We start from the raw sequence: 23653 nt of genomic DNA on the forward strand, positions 1-23653 counted from the left end.
AAATTCGAAAATTTTTTCTAAAGCCTCCAGGGGACTTCGTTTTCGCACGAAAAAATTTTATGTGCCCTTATTGCATCCGGACCCACAATTTCACTATTTGTTCAGAAATTCACATTGTTTGCTGAAAATTCGTTTCTTTTTAGTTGAAAACTAATTTTTTTATCAGAAGTGATAATATTCTATTTCTGATTCAAAATTTCTATTTTTAGATGATAATTAATTAAATTGGCTGGAAAAATTTTTTTTTATTTACTTTTCTAACTGCAAACTGAACTATTCTGGTTTTGGTTTTTAAATGTATCTTTTTTACATGAAAATTTATATATTTTATTGAAACTATACCTTTCTTATTAGAAAATTCATATTTTGTCTTTAAAATTCAATTATTTTGTTGAAATTTCGTTGTTTTTTTTGTGAAAATTTATTTTTATAAAATTTTATCTATTCTAATTGCGGTTGAACATTGATCTTGTTCAGATGAAAATTAATTTTTTGGGTTAAAAATTCAACTAAATATTTGGTTAAAAATTCATCTTTTTGTTTGAAAATTCATAATTTTAGTTTAAAAAAATTCATTTCTCAGGTTCAAATTTTATTATATTTTTTTAAATTTGTAAACTCAACTATAAAGTGTTTAGATGTATTTAGAAACAAAATTGTTTTTGCATTAATATTACTTATGTTTTTGGTGTACGGTTGGTTTTATACTTAGAAGAATTTAGAAATTGGGATATTGTAGCAGTCCTGAATAGTGCGAATAGTATGTTTTCTATTACTTTGAGTACTTTTATCATTTAAATTAAGCGCCCTTTCCAATACGATTTTTAATCCTAATTCAAAATGTTTACAAATGCTCATTAAAATCAACTCTCTGATGATGAAGCTAATTTTTGCAGACATTAAGATTGAAATGTCTTTTCCGGCATCAGATACTTACGATTAGTACAAGACTTGGTTGGATGGTAGGTTTTCCACTAGTGTCTCCACGCATGACGACCCACGTGACAGAATAAGTGAGATTGCTCCCGTAGGAGGACAAACGATTTCCGGTGTAGATTTTGGGAGCGAGCCAAAATGGACTTTCATATTCGACTTCGAAGGACGATATTGTTAACCAACCACGATCTGTATCCAAAGTTGAATTCACAATTCTCGATCCATTTATGTCACTCACTTGCCAATCATCTAATGTTGATACCTAAAATAACCAAAAAAATGTTAATTTTTATTACAATCGTGAGAACGACAATCACAATTAAATTTAAAATAATCTCCAATCTAATAAAAGATTTCTCAGTTGTTTTCCTCTTATTAATCCGTCGCAGAGAATATAGCCGTTTGAATTTCGCGCCTGAATGATATCAAAATTGAAGGTTATGTTTGAGTGTGGCACTCGGGAAGTTTCCAACTCACGAGAGTGCGCGATCTGTTAGGGTCCAAGTTCTACGAAAATTGAAATTTAATATATAAAAAATAGCTTTTTGCATCGAAATTTTATCAGTTGAAGTTTTTTCTTTTTGGTTGAATATTTAAATATTTGGTTGAAAATGTGTCTTGTTTCTTTTTGTTTTATTTTTGGTTAAAGACTGACCGTTTTTATGAGAAAAATTACATTTGTTGAAAATTCTTCCTTTTTGCTTGAATTCAACAACATAAAATTCATCATTTTTGTTTAAAATAAACTAGTTTTTCTTTTTCGTTAAAAATTTATTAACTGAAAATGCTAAAACAATTGCCTTTATCAGTCTAAAAATCGACCATTTGAATTCAAATCCATGTATATTATTTAAAATTCGTCTCTCTTGGTTGAAAATAAATGATTATGATTAACAATTTATCTTTTTGGTTGAAAAATTATTTTTCGGTTAAAAATGAAACTATGTTTTAAAAAATTTTTTTTTTTTTAAATCGATTTTTTTAGTTAAAAATTCAACTATGTGTTTGAAAGTTTCTTTTTACATTCTCATCATTTATGATTAAGAAAGTATTAGAATTGTCGGAAATGTGACATCACACTTTTTCAACGGATCTCCACGTTTCGAGACCCCCTGAATCCGAAAATCAGGTTTTCACGATGGCGACTGTCTGTCCGCCCGTCCGTCCGTCCGTAAACACGATAACTCTGGAAAAAATGAACGAATTAAATCCATCTTTGGCACACTTTTTCTAGGTCCTAAAAGAAAGGACGAGTTCATTAATCAGCCATTTTTGATTAAATTTCAAAAAGTGAGCGCATTTTGAAAATTTTTGAGACCACTTTTTTCTGAATTTGAAAATTCTATTTACGCACGATATGAAAAAAAGTCAGGAGAAGAGAAACATTCCTTTTTGAAATCTCTGCAAGATTATCATAACCAATTTTTGAATTTTCTTCAAAAATCGAAAATTCAAATTTTGATTGCACAAAAAATAATGGAAAATAAAAAATTCCATTTTGTGGACAAACTATGTAGGATACAAAAAAAGATGAATTAACAAAAATGGTTATCCCAAAAAAGATCTACAATTTCGTTAAGAATCACCTCTTGATAGGACGCCTACTTTTTGTTTTATTCGTGAAAAATAACGTTGAAAAAAAAATAAAATAAAAAAAATGTGTGGAAAAGCGACGAAAGTTACGAGAAAAAAATCCAATAGAACCTGTTTACAAATGTCTGTCGGAAATCGAGCGCGCAGCGCGAGTGTTACGATGAGAATGTGTATCTCAAAGCCTACTGAGCTTTTAGAAACTTAATCTTTGACTATACTTAATTAAGTAGACAATTCAGAATATGAAGACGCATATAAATACTGCCATCTAAAAGAGATCTTTTTGATAAAGTTTTTTTCAAGCATTCCAAATGCAAAGAATAAATATCTGAGCGCGAAGCGAGAGGTGTAATTATGTTCGAGCGCGAAGCGCGAGGTAGCCTATTATCGAGCCCGAAGCGCGATATTCAACCGTCGCGCGCCCTAGGCGCGCTCAAACTTGCGAGCGAAGCGAGCCGCGCGCATAGCTTGCGACGAGAATTATTCTTCTTAGTTGAAAATTCATTTATTTTAGTTAAAAATTAATTTCTCTGGTTAAAAATATAACCACTTTTGAAAACTACCTTTTTGTTATAAAAAATTGATTTTTTTATTGAAAATTTGAGTATTTTGTTTAAATCTTCTTTTTAGGTTAAAAATTAGTTTTTTAAAATGAAAATGGAACTGTTTTATTTTTTGTGAAAAAATATTTTTTATTCGCTTCTTTCGATGAAAATTTAAAAATTTTATTGACATTTTTATTATTTTTATTGAAAATTTTATAGTTTTGGTTGAAATTTTAAGTATTTCATTTAAATCTCCTTTTTTAGGACTCAAAAGTTATTTTTTAACTGAAGATTGAACTATTTGATTTTTTGTTACAAATTAATTTTTTTAGTTGAAAATTCATTAATTGCGATGTAAAACTATTTTATTGGACATTTCTTTTTTTTGTGTTCAAAAATAATTTTTGAACTTCAAAATTAAGTGTCATATTGAAAATTTTTCTGTTTTGTTTAATTCAACTATTTTTTATGTAATATTGAATTTTTTGAGTGGAATATCAGCTATTCAATATTTCGTTGAAAATTTATCTTTTTTGGTTCAAAGTTATAATATTTTGTTAACAAATAATTCAACTACTCTATTGATAAATTCGCTTTTTTTGGTTGTAAATTAATTCTTTCAATAGAAAATTGAACTATTCCATTTTTAATCGAATTTTTTTTTAGTTGAAAATTCACTTCTTTTGTTGCAACTTGTAGATATTGTTGGAAATTAATTTTTTTAATCTGAAAATCACACTTTTCTATTTTCGGTAAAAATTTATTTCTTCAGACCAAGATTAAAAAATTTAGTTGAAAATTTGTTTGTTTTTTTCAGTAGAAAATTTACCTTTCAGTTAGAGCTTCAAATATTTAGATAAAAATTAATGAATTTTGTTGCAAATTTGTCTATCTAGTATTAATCAAAACACGTACTTTGAACTTTTTCAATTGATTTTTTTCTCTGAAAACTGATGGCTTCTTAATTTTTTATAAATAAACTATAAACCTTTATTAACAATTTGCATAAAAAAGATATTTTTTATTTAATTAATTTAAATCTTTGCAGAACTCGGACCCACACAGATCACGCACTCTGGTGTCGTGGCGCGAAATTCAAACCTTAACATTTTTCTTTTTTAAAAAGAACAATTTGTTATCTATAATTCAAGAAATTTATCAAATTTGTTTTTAAAAAAACTTTCTTCAGGTCTGCAAATTAAATCTTCAATATTTATTATCTCAACTCTCCGTTAATAGATTCATTCACTATTTTATGAAGTCTTCATGTCTTCATCCCATCCCATTCATCCTTTGAAAATTAATAAATAAAAAAAAACTTGTCACTTGACATCATAATCACAGGCTCTATATTCAGCAGAATCCGATAAAAGAGATAAGTATCAGCTGCGTCGAGTTTATTGCTCGAGGACGTCGACAAGTCGATTTCCCCTCAGGGGTTGCGAACGTAACGCGTTTATGCAGATCCCATTTTTTCAGAATATAAAATTCACGAGCATTTTCATTTTCCGATTGAGATATAATTCTATTATCAGTCTCTTTATAATCTGATCTTTAATTAAATAAAAATACAGCAGTTTGAATTTCGCGCCATAATTATCACGAAATTTGAGGTTATGTTTAAGTGTGGCGAAAAATGTATATATTTTTTAGATATAGAAAAGGACTAACAGTAGTATACGTCATTTTAGCAGCATTACACTCTTCAGCAATTCCAGAACAGAAACATGGAAGACATCCTTCCGCGTTTTCTTTTGTAAGACCAAAAAATCCAGGCTTACAACGATTACAAAATTCTCCGGCAACATTCGATTTGCAAAGACAGTCTCCTTCGCAATCGTGGGAAGACAAAACTCCCCTAGAATCACAGGGGCAAGGCATACAATCAGGAAATTGACGATAACCAGATGCACACTGGTCACATTTGAACCCGAAAAATCCTTTCTTACATTCACAGGCGCCTGCTACCTGAAACATAGAAATATATAAAATTTTTGAATATTATTAACGTTTTAGTTTAAATTGATTGCAAAGAAAATCAGTTCATTTGAATTTCGCGCCATAATATGAGGTTAGGTTTAAGTCTAGCAGCGCGAGCTTGTGGCGCGAAATTTAAATTGCGAAATCTTAGTTTTTTCTAAAATATCCTTAACTTACAATTAAGAATTTTAAAATATAGCTAGAAATTGCATAATAAATGAAATCTTGCCTTTCCCGTGTATGCGAGAGTATTATCAGGAATGCAGTATCCAGTGCTGCCATGGACATTACAATCACAAGGTTTACAAGGTTCGAGAGCATCAGGTAAAGTTCCATTTGGCCTGTAGTAACCTTCCTCACATTTTTCGCAATTTATTCCTGTTGTGTGATCCTGAAAAATGTAAACAATTTAAAACAATTACTAATAGATAACTGAATGTGCAGTGTACAATTTAAATTATAATTGTACAATTTTTTGACTTACCGAGCAATTTAGACACACACCCCCTCCTCTGTATTTTCCACGAATATCCAAAGAAAGTTTCTGCTCGGCCACATTCGGATCGTATCGACAAGAAGTTGCATGTCCGTTACAATTGCATTTTTCGCAATGAAATCCTTTGCCCGAAGTTCCTGATTTCCATGCAATTTGATTGTACATAGGACAGCATTCTTCGCATTGTTCGCCACATGTGTGTCGTTCGCATTCGCACTCTTGATGCTGAAAAAAGAAATTTGAGCTTTAGCTTGGTTCATAAGATTAAAGTAGTTATTTATAAGATGGAAAAAGAATATTCAAATTTAAATTATTGCGCCAACTCTATGACACAGGTTGTGGCACGAAAGTAGAATGTGGAGACCCCACTCCTATGCTCTGCCTTGGGAAAATTTGGACGCATAGATTTGGATTTAGTTAGTTGGCATCGTTCGTAGCGCCTCTTGCGAAAAAGCGTTGAAATACAAGTTTTATAAATGACATTATATTATTTCTAAATCAAAGCGTTCCAAAGTGTAGACTTTTTTTTAAAGCTTTGAGAATAAAACAATTTTATTTTAAATGCAAGAATCTCGAATTTCTATGATTTAAGATAATAAGAAAATTTCGAAAAAAGGACAAGTTCAAAATATCAAAAATGAAATATTTTGCAATTGAAAATGTGAAAATTCAATAATTTAAAATTTAAAGGAATTAAAACAGCATTATTTGTAATTACGAGCGTCTTAAATTGAAAAATTTCAGATTACAAATTTTTTTAATGGAGAATTTTTTTAGAAAGAAGTTGAAATTGTATCATTTTTAATTCAAAGCGTTTAAAATTTAACAATCTTATTTTGAATTGAAGAATCTCGAATCTGAATAATTTAAGATTAAAATGTCAAAAATAGGACAAGTTAAAAACATAAAAAATGAAATATTTTCAGATTAGAATTGTGAAAATTCGCAACAACTTGCTTTTTCAGATTATCCTTTCAGTTATACATTTTATTATTTACTTGGAAATTTAATAATTTTCTTAAAATGACATCCATTTTGGAGGCAAATTGTTTACAATTCTTATTTCGGTGTTAGAAAGTGAACTGGACTCTTCTTTGGATGAAAATTTAATTATTTTATTAAAGTTTTTTTTTAAATCCATCTGTCTTAGGATAAATTTCATCTTTTTTAAATAAAAATGCAACTGTTCGCTTGAAAATTTAACTCATTTTTAAAGTTTGTCTTTTTGGTTCAAAAATTCTCCGGCTTTAGCAGAAATTACACCTTTCTTGGATGAAAATGCAATTGTTTGGTTGAAAATTCAACAATTTTGTTAAGTCATAATTTTTTGTTGAGAATTCTACTGTTTTAATATAATATTTGAATGTTGAAAAAAAACTGAATTATTTTCTGGATACAAATTTAACTATTTTTGAAAATTTGTTTTTATTTAATTAACAATCTAATAAAATGCTTTTATTTTTTTGGATAAAAATGCAACTATTTGTTAGAGAATTCAACTATTTAGTTAAAAATTCATTCTTTTTCGATTGCAAATTCAATTTTTTGCGTAGAAAATTATTTTTTGTTAAAAAAATTTAATTTTTGATCTTGCAGAGTCAACTGGAATCGTTTTTGCGTGAAAACTTCAACTTTGTTTGTAATTAACAATTTTTCAGCTTTAAGAGAGATTTCAACTTGTTTGATAAAGATGCAATTATTTAGTAGAGAATTCATCAATTTTGTTAAAAAGTCGTCCATTTTGTTTAAAAATTCATCTTTTTGGATTTAAAATTCAATCATTCTTCTTTGCTCGATACTCAAGCAAAGAAGAATGATATTTAACCAAAAAGTTAAAAATTCATTAAAGAACAAATTAAATTTCTTCTATCATTTTGTTAAGAAATCACTTTTTTGTTAAAGATTTATATTTTAAGTTGAAAATTCGTCGCTTTGGTCAAAAGTTTAATTATTTTGTTGAAAATTAATCTTTCCTAATTGAAAAATCAACTACTTGGTTATAAGTTAAACTGCATTGTTAAAATTTTTTTTTATTGAAAGCTTATGTCTGGTTGGAAATTTAACTGTTTAGTGCAAAATACAATTTTTTTGTTTGCAATTAATTTTTTAACAGAAAATCTAACTTTTCTGTTTTTTAAGATTGATATTTTTTAGCTGAAAATTCGCTTTTTCTGGAAAAAAATTTTTTAGTTTGAAAATTCATTTTTGTTGGGTAAACATGCATATGTTTCGTGGAAAATTAATTTTTTGCTGAAAAATCATATTTTTTGTAAAGAAAATGCAACTTTTGTAGAGAAAATTCCTCTTTTGTCTTGAAGGTTGGACCATTTAGATAAACTTTTTTTCTTGAATGAAAAATCTTAATTTGTTGAAAATTCGTTTTTTGGTTTCAAAACTGATCGTTTTTTTTTGTATAAATTTAAGTATTTTTGAATTGAAATATAAACTATGACACTTTTTTGTAAGAAATGTATCTTTTTCGGTTGATTAATCAACTATTATGTTAAAAATTCAATTAGTGTGTTGAACATTCCAGTATTATGTAAAAATCCATGTTTTATACTAGAGAAGACATTTTTTTGTTTTGATTGATTTAATAAATCTGAAAATTTTAAATTTGTATATGAAATACTGTTTTATTCCGTTTACAAAATATTCTATGTTAAAAGTATCATAAGAATAAAATGCTAGCATTTTAATATTAATGATATGAAATGAAAAATTAGTCAAGGAAAAAGCAAAGAATTTTGAAAATGTTCTCGGTTTCGCATTTTTCCGCAAGAGGCGCTACGAGTGATGCAAACTAACTAAATTCAAATCCATGCGTCCAACTTTTCCGGGAGTGGTGTCTCTATACTAGTTCGTGGGTTGTGGTAGGTGGTGTCAGAACGCGCATATCGCTGGCATGCGCAGTAATGATTCTGTGTATATTTAAATTGACGCATGGCGTCACATAGCCTAAGAATACACCGGAATAACCACTGCGCATGTCAGAGATATCCGCGTTCTGACACCACTGGTGGTGGTTATGTTTAAGCATGGCACTACGATTTTTCTCACGATATTTAATTTTAGGCTTATCAGTCTTTGCTTAAAAATGAAGTCACATTTTATATGAACCTACTTTATAAAAATTGCGTAATTCTCTTTAAAATTATCTAACTATATAAGTTTTGACTTTAAATTTGAAACATTTAGAGAATAAAAGTCAACAAAAATTCAAATTTTACTATTTTTTCAATTAGGAATTGTAATTAAAGCTTTCAACATCAAAAATATTTTCTTAAGCCTTTTAATTTAAAAAATAAAAAAACTCTATTTCGTTTTATCTTGTTCTTAAAGAAACACTTGGTTTGGAAAAAAGTAAGAGAAGGAGGTACTTTATTATAGTAAATTTCAAAAATATTTTATTTGTATAGACTTGACGATTTAACAAAAGATAAATTTATTACAACAAAAAACTCTATGACTTAAAAAAAATTCACTATTCGTGGTAACAAATTTTATTTTTTAATACTATAATTTTTGCAGATATGAAACGAACAATTATATTTTCGAATATCTTACATTTAAAGAGAAAATCGAGGTTATGTTCAAGTCTGGCATTGCAACTTTCTAGCGGGAAATTCAAATATGAGAAATTTTGATTCTTGTCTCTTCAATGGACAGACATTGTTTTCAATTAAATCAAGATTGTAGTCAGTTAATAAAAGCCAAAGAGTATAATACTCTCTAATAAAAACCTCTTTAATACTTTAATACTGTTACTTTTTAGCGGCAAATATAAATTGCGAAATTTTAATTCTCCTCGTTTTATTTGACGAACAGTATTTTTTCTTAATTAATTCAAGATTTTAATCAGTAATAAGACACTTTTCACCTCAAACTTGGGAAATTATTCTATTTCTGTAAATATAATTTGTTACACAATTAAATTGAGAATGATCTAGTTTGGAAAGTTTGTAAATTGATTCTAAAACTGCGATAAATCGAGAATGAAGTATTATTGCAAAAGAAGGTACAATGGCCATAAAACTTGTAAACTTGGCAAGAGAACGTGAACAAGGTACTGCGTACATTGATCCTTCTCGAATCGGAAAAATATCTCAGATGAAAAATGACGCAAGACATTATCTCCTCCATTCGATCAAACCCTCAATCTTTCATGGACATTTTTTGCAAGACCATATTTGAACCAAGTTGTATCGTATAAATTTATAAAACTAAAACAAAAAAATATTTCCGAAAAAATATATAAATTTTTAAGCCCAAAAAGACGAATCTTCAACAATGCAATTAATTTTCAACAAATAGTTTAATTTTTTATTAAATTGTAGAATTTTGAAGTCTCACCGATGAATTGTTTACAACAAAATAATGCAACCATTATGAAAGTTTTTAACAAAGTTGTTAAACTCTAAAAAAAATAAGAATAAGATTAAATAAAAAAGGTTAAATTTTAAAACTGAAAGATCAAATTTTTTAAATAGAAAGCTGAATTTTCAACCCGAAAAGTTGAGTCTTTAACAGAAAAACTTATTTCTATTCCAGAAACATTATCTTTCTACAACAAATAAAGAATTTTCTAACAAATCGCAAATTTTTAATAAAATAGATGAATTCTCTAACATATAGCAGATCAATTTTCAATCAACAAAGGTGAATTTCAAACCAAATAGTTGAATTTTCAATTAATGTACGAAAGATTTATTTTAGAATCAAAAATAGGATATAAAGTATTATGTTAAAAAAATTAATTGAGAAAACAAATTTTCAAACTATTGAAATCAACCAAAAAAGAAAACTTCTTAAGCAAATAGCTTAATTTACAACAAAAATATGAATTTTCCATGAAAAAGTTCTTTTTCTAACAAACTCTTAAGTTTTCACGCCAAGCAGACGAGTTTTCTAAAAAAGAAATCGATTTTGAACTAAAATGAGTCATCAATTTTAGCTTTTTTAAAAGTAGTTAAACTTTAAACGAAGCAGTTGATTTTTTAACCAAAAATGCGACTTTCAACAGAATAATTAAATTTCCAACTAAAACTAATTGATTTTCCACCTAATATTTAAATTTTTAACTAAACAGAAATAAATATTATATTTCTACCAAAAAATACGAAATTTTCATCAAAATACCTGAATTTTCAAATAGAAGAAATCAATTTTCAATCAAAAATATCATGTTCGAATCAAAAGTGGAATAGTTACATTTTCAGAGGAGATCAATTTTCAAATAAAATAATTAATCGATAACAATAAAATAAATTTTCAACAAAAGGCTTTCACCCAAAAAAAATATTTTCTTAACCGAGAAGATTACTTTTCTAAAAATCGAATAGTTCAATTAACAAGGAAAGAGATGAATATTTAACCATAAAAATTATTTTAAAAAAAAAGTTCAACTTTTAACCAAGTACTTGTATTTTTTATTAAAAACATTACTTATGAATAAAATAGTTACATTAAAAAAAATTATTTTTAACCAAAGCGTAGAATGTTCACCCAATGTTCAACTAAAAAATACAAGTTTTTAACAACAAATGGAATAGTGAAACTTACATCTTAAAATATTAATTTTTAACAAAACAAAAAAACTAATTTTCGATTTGTTGAATTCAACTAAAAACCAGGATATTTTAACAAAATAATTAAATCCTCATCCAAAATGATGATTTTTCAAAACACAACATTCATTTTCTGCTAAAAAAAAAAATTTCAACAAAAAATGTAATTTTCTACCAAGTACCAATTTCACCAATTTTACCAATTTTACCAATTTTACCAATTTTCTACCCAGCGAAAATAATTGAATTTTAACCAAGTAGTTGAACTTTCAACTAAAAAATATAAGTTTTCAACCAAAAATGGAATAGTTACACTTTCATTAAAAAAAATTATTTTTCAGAAAAAAGCACATTCTTTTACAAATAAATTGACTAAAAAAATACAATTTTTAACAATCTAATTAAATCCACGGCCAAAAAGTTTAATTAAAAAAAATAATTAAATTAATTTTTTACCCAAGAAGAGAAATTTTCCGCAAAATACATGAATTTTAGATTTAAAAAATTGAATTTTCTACCGAGAACTATGGATTTTCCACAAAAAAGTTAATGTTATACAAAGGAGGTGATTAAAAAAAAGATTAAGTTTTAGCCATATAGTCGAATTTTTACCAAAACAATTCAAACAAAGTTTTTGAGAAATATTTGTGAGATCTTGGAGAAATCATTAAAATCTTCGTGAAATCTTTCGAAACGTTTGGAAATATTTTAAATGTTTAAAAATATTTTATAATTTTCGTGAAATTATTGAAATCTTTGTGAAATCTTAGGAAAATCATTGAAATCTTTGTGCATTGTTGGAAATCTATCTGAAAATTTTGTGAAATAATTGAAATCTTTGTGTAATCTTTTTAATCTAAAATCTTCACCAAATATTTTCTTAATTTTTAAAAATTTTTGGAAAATCATTCCAATCTTTGTGAAACTTTTGTAAATCTTTGCGAAATATTTTAAATACTTTGGAATATTTGGTCACATTAGAGAAATTTGTGAAATATTTGTGCAATCTTTTAAATCTATCAAAAATCTTTGCAAAGTATTTTAAATCTTTGTGAAATAATTGCGAAATATTTATGAAATCTTTGAAATTCTCAAAACATTATTCTAATTTTTGTGAAATCTTTCTAATATCATTAGAAATCTTCTCAAATTATTTAGAATGTTTTTTAAATATTTGGTAATATTTGTGAAGTTATTGAAATTATTGAATTCTTTGTGAATACTTCCAAATCTGTCCGAAATTGTCGAGAAATATTTTAAACCTGCCTGAAATCTTTGCAAAATATTTGACATCTTTGGAAAATCAATAAATGCATTGGAAAATCTTTGAAAATCTTTCCGAAATATTAAAAATATTTTTTAAATATATGACAATAATTATGAAATTATTTAAATCGGTGTGAAATCTTTGGGAAATCATTGAAATCTTTGTGTACTCTTTAAAATCTATCCAAAATCTTTGAGAAATAATTGTGCAATTTTTTTAATCTTTAAGAAATGATTTGAACCTTTGTGCATTCGTGGAAATATACCTGAAATCTATGGGAAATATTTGAAAATTTTTCGAAATATTTGGTAATTTTGGTGAAATCATTGAAGTCTTTATGAAATATTCCAAATCTGTACGAAATCTTTGAGAAATCGTTTTAATATTCATGAAATTTTTGGGAAATCATTAAAAGCTTTAGAAAATCTTCGGAAATCTTTCCGAAATATTTAAAATAGTTTTTAAATATCAGTTAATAATTGTGAAGCTATTTAAAGCTTTGTGAATATTTTTAAATAATGGAAATCTTTGTGAAATGTTTTAAATCTATCTAAAATCTTTGCGAAATATGTGTGAACATTTTTTAATCTTTGTGAAATCATTCAAATTTTTGTATATTCTTGGAAATCTACCTGAAATCTTTGTGTAATATTTAAAAAAAATTTTGAAACCTTGAGGAAATCATTGAAATCTTCCTATAACTTTGGAAAATTTTTGCGAAATATTTGAAATATTTTAAAACTATTTGATAATATTTGTGAAATTATTGAAATGTTTGTGAAATCTTAGGGAAATCCATCATTCTTATGTTAATTTTTGTTTATAATGGTCTACGATTAATATAACATTAAAAATAAAATCTTGAGGAAATTATTTAATTCCTTATGAAATCTTTGCAAAATATTTAAAATGTTTGGAATATTATTCAAATCTTTGTAAAATCATTAAAATCTTTGTGCACTTTTTGAAATCTATCAGAAATCTATCGGGAATCTTTGTAAAATGTTTGAAGTATTTGTGAAATCTTTTAAATCAATCCAAAATTTTTGAAAAATATTTCAAAATAAAATTTTTGGGAAATCATTCAAATCAATGTGAAACCTTTGGAAATCGTTGCAAAATATTGAAAATACTTTCGAAATATTTGGTAATATTTGAGAAATTTGTGAAAGCTTTGAAAAATCATTGCCGTTTTTGGGAAATCTTTTAAATATATATCAAATATCTTTGCTAAACCTTAAACATTTTTGCAAAACTTTTGGTAAATTATTAAAATCTTTGAGGAATCTTTAAAATCTACCTGCAATCTTGGCCATTTTTTAAATATTAGTAAAATCTTTCTGAAATTTTTGCGAAATATCTCAAATATTTTAAATATTTTTGGAATATTTGGCAATGCAAATATTCATTCGTACCATCCAACTCATCTTTAGACGAAGATTTATACATATATCAAAGTTAACGACCCTTTTCCTTGCGGTAAATAACACTTATGTTAATGTAGGCTGTAATACTACGGTACATTTATCTGGATATTAATTTATAGTTTCTCAAGCAAAGCCCCTGATTTTATACGATATTTTCACGTGTAAGTCGGTTGGGTTGCAATCATTCAGGGATACATGAGTATTTTATTATATAAAATTTAAATTAAGGAAGTTGCATAAATTACGTAAAGTTTTTTTAGAGGGAGGGTGGGGTGAACGGTTATTCTGTGCTGTCTTATTTAGTGGGGCGGAGGTTGTGGTTTTTGTTTAAAAATTTGTTTCCTTCTTGAACTTTTTTTCAATTGAACTATTTTATTGAATTTTTTTACTTTTGGTTTAAAAATTCGTTTTTTTTTTGTTTGTAGAAATTTCATCCTTTTTCAATCAAAATGTAACCGTCTAATTACAAATTAACCTGTTTTGGTTGAAAATTAACTTCCTTGCTTGAAATTCACATTTTGGGGCTTACAATTCATCTGTTTTGAATATAATTAATATTTTATTCTCATTTAATAATTTGATAGCAAATTATTCTAATTGGTCAAAAATTGAACTACATGTTCAAAATATTTTTTTTTAGTTAAAGATTCATCATTTTACTAAACAATGAATTTCTTTAATCACAAATTTAACTATTTTGTTAAAAATTATTTTTTTTTTTTGGTTGAAAAATAATTTTTTGACTGATAATTCAATTATTCCATTTTTTAATCAAAATTTTATTTTTAAATTGAAAAATCAACTATTTGGTTGAAAATCCGTTAAAAAATGCAAATATTTTGTTGAAATACCATTTATCTTGTTAGAAATTGATCTTTTTTATTAGAAAATTAATCGCCTTCGTTGAAAGTTAATCTTCTTGGTTTAAAATTCGTTTTTTAAATTTAAAATTAACTTTTTCCAATGAAAATTGAACTATTCTGTCTTTTGTCGAAAATTAATATTTTTTATAGAAAACTAATATTTTTCGGATAAAAATGCAACAGTCTAATTAAAAATTAGCCTGTTTCTGGTTGAAAATTCACATTTTGAGGTTGAAAATTCATTTCTTATGAAAACATGTTGCATTTTATTCTCGAACACTCTACAATTTAGTAGAAAATTAAATTGTTTAATCGAAAGTTGAAAAACTTCCTTAAAAATTTATTTCTTCCGTTGAAGATTTATTATTTTATTTAAAAATTCATTTCACTGGCTGAAAATGTCACTGCTTTGTTGATTTTTTTTTTCTTTTTTTGTTGAACATTACTTTTTTTACACTCAAAATTTAACTATTCCACTTTTTTGTTAAAAATTGATCTTTTTACTTAAAAACTCAACTTTTTGGTTAAAAAATCCTTGAAACATTAAAATATTTTGTTAAAAATTAATATTTTTTGCGGAAATTAATTTCCTTCGTTAAAAATTAATCTTCTTGGTTTCAAATTCATTTATTTAGTCGAAAATTCGTTTTCTAAATTTAAAATAAATATTTTTAACTGATAACTGAACTATTCTGTCTTTTGTCGAAAATTGATCTTTTTATAGAAAATTAATCCTATTCGGATAAAAATAAAACTGTTGGATTTGAAACTAACCGGTTTCTGGAGGAAAATTCGCATTTTGAGGTTGAAAATTCATTTCTTAGGAAAACGCATTTTCTTCTCGAACATTCTAAAATTTAGTAAAAAAATAAAAAAAGTGGGTCGAAAGTTTAATAACTTCCTTAAAAATTAATTTTTATAGTTGAAAATTTATTATTTTAGTTAGAAATTCATTTCTTTGGCTGAAATTTGAACTATTTTGTTGAATATTCGTTTTTCTTTGTTTCTTCAACTTTAATTTTTTTAACTGATAATTGAACTATTTCACATTTTGTTAAAAATGTATATCTTTTTTAGTTGAAAACTCAACTATTTGTTTGAAAATTCCTTGAAAGATTTAAATACTTTGATGAAAATTAATTAATTCTTTTAAACATTAATCTTGTTTGGCCGAAAATTAATCCTCTTCGTTGAGAAAATGTAACTGTATAAGTAAAATTTTCCTGTTTCAGTGGAAAATGAACTTTTTGTTTGAAAATTTATAGTTTGGAGTTGAAAATTCATTTCTTCTTATGCAAATTTGTACTTTCTTCTCGAAAATTAAATAATTTAGTGAAAAATTAAACTGTTTGTTCGAAAGTTGAATTACTTTATTTAAAATAATTTTTTTAGTTGAGACTTCATGATTTTAGTTAATAATTAATTTCTTTGGTTACAAATTTTACCATTTTGTTGACAATTCATACTTAATTTTTTTTGAAAATTAATAAACAATTTGGTAGAGAATAAAACTGTTCGGTCAAAAATTGAGTCACTGTCTTAAAAATAATTTTTGTAGTTGAAGTTGCACCATTTTAGTTAAAAATTTATTTCTTTGTTTGAATTTTAACTATTTGGATCAAAAATGTGTTTTTTCCTAATGAATTTTTTAAACTGCAGATTTCACTATTCTTTTCTTGGTTGAAAATTGGTTCTTTTCAATTTAATATTCAATTATCTGATTGAAAATTCGCCTTATTAGTTAAAAAATTCTATTATTTTAGTATAAAATCCAACGATTTGGTTCAAAATTTTGTTTTTTCCTAATGCATTTTTTAAAATGCAGATTTCACTATTCTTTTTTTGGTTGAAAATTGGTTCTTTTCTACGAAAAAATTTAATAACTTGGTTCACATCTTTTCTCTTTTGATAGAAAAATCCCCCTTCGTAAAAAATGTATATATTTTGCTTAAAATATAATATGTTGTTAAAAATATAGTTAATTGATGGTTAAGATAAATAAAAATTGATTTCCTCAACAGAAAATTTAGCTAATCCATTTTTGTCTGAAAATAAACCGTTTTATATTGTTTAATAAAATTATGTTCGAAATATTAATTTTATTATAAATTCTTAATAAAATTAATAACTATTCAGTTTTTAAATTCGCAACAAAGTTTCAAGTGGAAATACTTTCTTAAACATTCATTTTATTTTTTAGAAATTGATTTATGAAGCTGATCTTTGTGAATAATTGGCCTTTCTTTATTTGAAAATTCAACGTTTTGGTTAATCTTTTCTTCACTCTTGAGTGAAAAATCTTTCTTGGTTGAAATTGTATTTTTTTAGTTGGATTTCAACTGTTTTCCATTTAATATTAAAATCCTTTTTTGGGCGAAAGAAAATCTTTTAAACTGAAAATTCAACTAATTAGTTGAAAGTTGAGCTTTTTTATCGAAAATTCATTTTTTTAAAGATTCATCATTCAAGTTGAAAACTTAATTATTTTGATAAGAATTCAATTTTTGTGTTAAAAATGGGTGTTTTTTGATAGAAAGCTCGTCCTTTTAGATTGAAAATTTAACTGGCTTCTAAAAAATTCGTCTTTTTGGTTGGAAAATTCAAGGATTTAGTTAAAAAGTCACCTTTTTGAGAAACTTAAAAGGTTTTTTTAAAATCAAAAATGTTAAAATCATAACTTTGATTAATTTCTAAATTCCGTGGGGAAAAATATCTTGATACTATAATTGGCAAACTTTGTATAGCCAGACATAAATATTTTTAGCTATTAATCACAATTTATCTACTCCTTACGTCATGTTCGATATTATTTATAGTCATTTTAATTACTCCAGAGGGTAATTAAAAGATACTGGAATAATTTTATAACTTATGAAAGTTCATTAATGAACTGAATTTTTCACAAGAACTTTCGAGAGACTAATTTGTTTAATTCTTGGCAACCGTTGTATTTAATTATTTATATAAATATAATTCATTGTGAACGTAAAATTCTCAATTCAAATCTTTAGATTCATTAAAAAACGGTAAAAAATATTAGTTTTTTTAAAAATATGTATTCTCAAAGGTGCGAAACTATCCCTGGTTCATAACATCCGCAAGCTATACTCGCGTGATAAAATCTGCGAAAGCACTTGCGGAATGGAATCGCAAGTGTGTCATCCTTGGGTTGTTCCGTGTTCTCAAGACAAACGGGAAGTTTGCCGACCTTGAGATAAATATCAACAATTATACATTTAAAAAAATATTTCTTATTGCACTTTTGAATTTCAAGTATTTTACACTAAAAAAGGAAATAAAGTATGAAACTCTTTTTGAAATAGGCGTAATTCAAAATTATAAAAATTATTATTTGACGTATTTTAAAATAATTGTTTTGAAATTATTATTCCATATTGAAAACTGAGCAAAAAGTAATCTAAAACGATGAGAGAGGGTGGCCATAGGGCAAGGAAACCTGATAATCAGGAAAGAGGAGGAAATTTTGAAAAAAATCTTGCAAAAGTCAGGGAATTTTTATAAGAGGTACTTTAAATAACTGTCAAGGATAATCAATAAAAAAATTCATTTTAAATTAAAAATGGCTTTATTCTGTTTATAAAAGATTATGTACTAAAAATGTTCCAAGATTGAGATTTATATTAATGGCTGAATAAAATAAAAAATTTGTCAGGGAAAAATTAGGGAATTAAAAAAAAAAGTTTTTCGTTGAAAATTGAACTGTTTTGTTGAAAATTCGTCTTATTTGGTTCAAAATTAAACTATTATGGAAGAAAATTAACTTTTTTTTACAGAAAATTCTTCTCGATGCTTCGTTTCTCGAATCATGCGCTGTTAGACCAGATCTGCATTTCGGGAGTGGCGCATAGTGTATGTACGACCTCTGAAGACTGCACAGTAGACTTTCAAAGCACGTTTGGTTGCGCAGAAGACATTCAGAGCACTTTGGAGTGCGCAGTAGACTTTTAGCGCATTTCTGGATGCGCAGTAGAATTAGAGAGCTCATTTGGCTGCGCAGTAAAGTTATTTGGTCTTTATGAATGCGCAGTAGGTTTTTGGTGCATTTACGGATGTCGTGAATAAAAAGTTTCATAATTTAAACCACTAAATTATTTAATTAATTAAAGTGCGTTGAAAATAACGAGGGTGCCAAGAATTTATAAACTGCAACGCACGTGAAGGCATTTAATCTGTATTGTCTGAACTTTCTCTAGAGTACGTGAGTCGCAGCTGCGTCGCTATCTTTCTGACATTTTGCCATCATCCATTCCACATATATGGGCATAACCACGTGTCTCATTCTTGTCTCTGGGGCTTAAATGTTAAAAGATAAAAGTTGAAAGAGCCCGGATTTAAACCTGAGAGTTCCCTACATATTCTTGAGTTTATGTCGTTGCGGATCGTTGCGAAATTCCTCGTCTCGGCCATTAGTCAGTAAATCCGTTAGGCCTCCTGCTTTCATAAAACCCGGAAAAGATGAGCAATGAAAAAGACTTGAAAATCATAATAGTTCGAAACTATAATTTAGTGTCTTTGTTCAATCGTCTCGATTTCATACAAAAAATAGGAGGTGGAAAGTAATCCCCATTCTCCATAGACTAGGCTCTTTACTAAACAGAAAGTCAAATAAGATAAGAGCCAGCTTAGTTCCGACATCAATCAAACTTCTATGTGAATAGAATTTCCGAGAGGTGCTAATTACCTTTAAAAGAAGAAATTATTCCTATCTTTTCTTCACAAGTTCAGTAGGCATTGGCGATAAAAGAATCTGCAAACAACGTTTTAAAGAAATAGATGTTTGGAGAATGCGGTGCTTGTAGTTTTCTTTCCTTTTTTTCCCATATATTTTTTTTAATAATAATTAAGTTTTGAGGGCTTTTAAAATGAAATTTTCTTGAATTACTGCCAGCTTTTGAGAACGTTTTGATCTAAGCGTTCTGCTAGATTCTGCCATTAGCTACTGTTCCGGTGAAACACTTGACAAGTTAATGGTGCGCTTAACGGATTTAAGCTTGAGTTTGTGAACACTTTTTGGTCAAGTCTCTCATAATCGTTTCTGGGTAATTCAAGAATAATTTTACACTCATAATTCTATAAAATTTAGCAGTCTATACAATATAAATATTATAACTCAAAAATAGAGGATTATTGTTGCAAATATAATTGCGAATTAGGAAGTGGAAAAAGACATATTTTTTATTTATGAAATTTTTTTCTGACAACCAATAACGGTGAGCCTCAACCAAATAGTTTAATTTTTAACTTACAGAGATGAAGTTTCAGCTGCAGGGTCTAATTTCCAATCAAATAGTTAAATTTTCAATCTAAGTAGTATAAATTTACACAAAAAGATGAATTCTTAACGAAAAATGTAATATTCAGTATTTCAACAAACAAAAAAACTAATTTTTGACAAAATAGTTCACTTTTTTAATTTTAAAACAAGCAAATTAATTTTCTACCTAAAAAGAAGAATTTTCAACAAAAACGTGATATTTTCAACTAAAGAGATGTATTTCTAAGTACAATGTTAAATTTTACAACTACGAAGACATATTTTCGAGAAGCAAAAATTTTCAGTCAAGAAAGAAAAGAAAGTTAATCCAAATTGTTGATATTTTTACTCAAAAAAAGAATTTGCTGTCCAACAGAGTAATTTTTGACCAAAGAATTAATTTCTAATCAAATAATTACATTTTTAAACAAAAAGAAGAAAATTCAAATTAAAAAAATAATTTCATACCAAAAAATACGAATTTTAAACAACAATAAAAAAGTTTTCAACAAAATAGTTAGATTTTTAAATCAAGGATATGAGTTTTAAACTAAAATGGTAAATATTTCACTGGAATAGTTAAATTTACGGCTATAAATATTAGGTTTAAGAACACTAATTTTCAATTGAAGAGATGAATTTTTTACTAAAATAATGAGTCTTCAACAAAAAACAGATTAAAAAATATATAATTGAATCTTTAACCAAACCAGATTAATTTTTAACCAAAAATGATAAATTTTCTACCAAAAAAGACGATTTTTCAACACAATATATGATTTTTCATAAAAAGAATGATATTTTTAGTTAATGAAATTAATTTCGAAGCGAATTTCAATAAAATAATTAAATATTCAACCAACGAAATAAACTTTCAAGTAAAATGATCAATCTTAACAAAAATATATTTTTAACATAAAAGTTCGAATTTCAACCAAGCAGTCGAATTTTTAATTTTAAAAAATTGATTTTTAAGAAAAGAGTTAAATTTTCAATCAAACAGTTGAATTTTCTAGCGAAAACGACGAACTTTTTATAAGTCAGCTGAATTTGCAATCAAAATGTTTTATTTTAACTAAGAAAGATGAAATTTCAACAAAGAATATTAATTCTCTACGAAAAAAAACAATTTTCAAATAACATCAATTTTCAACCAAAAGTAAAATAATTTTTTGATAAAATAGAGAAATCTTTAACAAAAAAAAAATGAATTGTTAACAAAGTAGATTAACTTTCAACTAACTATTCGAATTTTTAACCAAAAAATTGTTTTTTAACAGAAGAGTGGCATTTTCATCCAAATAGTTGAATTTTCAAGCAAAGAAACTGAGTTATTTAGAAGGCAGTGGCATTTTCGAGCAAAAGGGTTCGTTAAAAATTAGAAAGATCAATTTTCAACTAAGAAAATTAATTTTCTACGAAAAAGGCACGGTTTTTCAACTAAACAGTTGAATTTTCAACTCAAAAAGATCAATTTTCAACCAAAAATCGAATATTTAAACTTTGAACCAAAAATGTAACAAGTTTTCAACAAAATAGTGAAATCTTCATCCAAAGAGATGAATCTTAAAAAAAATATATTAACAAAGTAGAAGGTTTAACCAACCAAGATGAATTCCGAATCAAAAAGATAATAGTAGACTTTTTAAAAACAAAAAATAGTTAAAAATAACGAGACACAGGGAAGTTTATGGAAAACACGTAAAAAATTATGTTTTTAAAAATGGGAAAGGGGGCAGTGTGCAACTAGTGCAAACTTAAAAACTATTCTCAGAAAACGTACTAAACGTTATCTAAGATCGTAATGTTACCTCCACATACCTCCACCCTCCTTGTAACCTACCATATTTTTTGTTGCCCCCCTCTCTCCCTAAAATGGTAGCGCAGATTATGGACGGTCACTTAACAGCGCGGAAACGAAAAATCTAGCACAGATCAGAACCAGAAGTCGGTAAATATCGGTAAAAGGAATCTGCCAAATAATAATATAAACTAGTTTTTCTTCGTCACATGTTTTCCACAGTTTGTTACCCTAATATAGAGTCTGGTAGATCCCTGTATTGCCGACATTTCCCAAAAACTGGTTTGTGTCCGTGCTAAGTGGTTCTCTTCTCAGCTAAAAATGACGCGTGTAGCGTTGAAAGCATAATTATTCTATTCAGTAAACCGATTAGCTCAATTTTGTAGTAAGTGGCTTACAAGTCTGTTGCGCAGCAAATAGAAAACAAGAATTATAAATTTAATTTCATTACTCACCCCATGGTGAACGCTGTATCGACATCGAGATGCGTGTCCCGAACAAAGACAACGTCCACCAACATTAATTTCCTTAATCGAATAAAACGCTTTTCGTTTATCTGTGAAAGTATCACCATTTCGTCGTAAACTCTGCAGTCGAATTCTGATAAATCTTGCTTTAGTGAATTCTTGAATTGTCTCGGTATGATTTATTGCTCCTGGTCGACCATTCACCAAGTGCGTATGAATCTAAAAATAAGCGCAATACATCAAATACAATAAATAATTTTATAATCATTTCGAAATATAGTGAACTTCCGCCACGGTCCCTGTATGCTCTCCTCCGCGTCAGTGTCTGACCAATTAAAAAGAGGCCCAAAGACCGGGAAGCCTTTGTCGGTTTGAATTGCGTATTTTAGGATGACGTCATGGAATGCAGCAAACTTTTTCTTTTCATTTTATTAATTAATTTCTTATTTATTATTTTATAGTAATATTTCACAAGTGTAGAATGTATTTCCTCAGTCATGTTCCATTCTTTTGTCGATTAACGACCTTTGAGTTTCACTAAATAAAATAAAATATCCTAACTTTAGGTTATTTGGTCAAATCAAGTACTCTAACCTCAAATTTCGGATAGCTTATTGTATTTCGTGAAACTGAAAGGTCTCCAACTAAAAAAAGGATGAAACAGAATCACGCAAATGTTTTTTGCACTTGTAAAATATTACTAATGAGACCTTTATAACTTACTTTGACGTTTAGAATATTTTCCCCAAAGAGGCGTATGGCAATTTCAAAAACTATGCTGACCTTCCTCATGAATGAGCTATTATTTAGATTTATCTTAATAAAAACATTTTAAGTGAAAATTTCTTTAAAATATTTATCTGTATTATGATTGATAATATTTATGGATTTCAAATAGACCCGCGCTTTTCGGCACATGCGCAGTTGAAAAATTTGCTTAAAGCGCGCTCATTGATAAACGGCCAATTAACGCCACTTGACAAAAATAACGTGGAGGTCGCGGTAGAAGTAAGGGAAAATACAACATTTTTCTAGCCTTCAAATTAGAATACATAATTCTGTACTTGCATCCACTGTCATGTGCTGTAGCGAGACTTGGACATGCCAAGGAATTGATATGGTTTATACGACCTATAAGATTTTTCAAAATCTTCTGAAATTCTAAGAACTTCCTAAAAACCAAATATAATTTTTTTTGAATTCCTTAAAATCATTAAAATTCCTGGACAATCTTTCAGAATTTGGAAATCTCTTGAAAATTTCTTGGAATCCTTGGAAATGCCCTAAATTATTTCAAACCTTTTTAAATCTTTTAAAATATCATAAAATCCCAAATTATTTTGGAATATTGTAAAACGTCCTAAAACCTGAAAGGCCCTATGAAACTCTTTCAAATCTTCCGAAATTATAGGAAATACTTTAAAGTTGCATAACAT

At 27.1% G+C, this 23653-nt stretch overlaps 1 protein-coding gene across 1 annotated transcript in view; it reads right to left on the reverse strand.

Annotated features, from left to right (window-relative positions):
* LOC117169719 (laminin subunit alpha-2) overlaps positions 1-23653 on the reverse strand; it is a 359746-nt gene that overhangs the window by 176271 nt on the left and 159822 nt on the right. Inside the window, exons 4-8 of the mRNA XM_033356225.1 lie at positions 22206-22436; positions 5539-5775; positions 5284-5445; positions 4746-5042; positions 938-1198 (exon numbers count right to left, since the gene is read on the reverse strand). Coding sequence (XP_033212116.1) covers positions 938-1198; positions 4746-5042; positions 5284-5445; positions 5539-5775; positions 22206-22436 — 1188 coding nt within the window. The remainder of the gene's footprint in view (positions 1-937; positions 1199-4745; positions 5043-5283; positions 5446-5538; positions 5776-22205; positions 22437-23653) is intronic.

This window comes from Belonocnema kinseyi, chromosome 1, assembly GCF_010883055.1.
Source record: "Belonocnema kinseyi isolate 2016_QV_RU_SX_M_011 chromosome 1, B_treatae_v1, whole genome shotgun sequence".
Classification (NCBI taxonomy): domain Eukaryota; kingdom Metazoa; phylum Arthropoda; class Insecta; order Hymenoptera; family Cynipidae; genus Belonocnema; species Belonocnema kinseyi.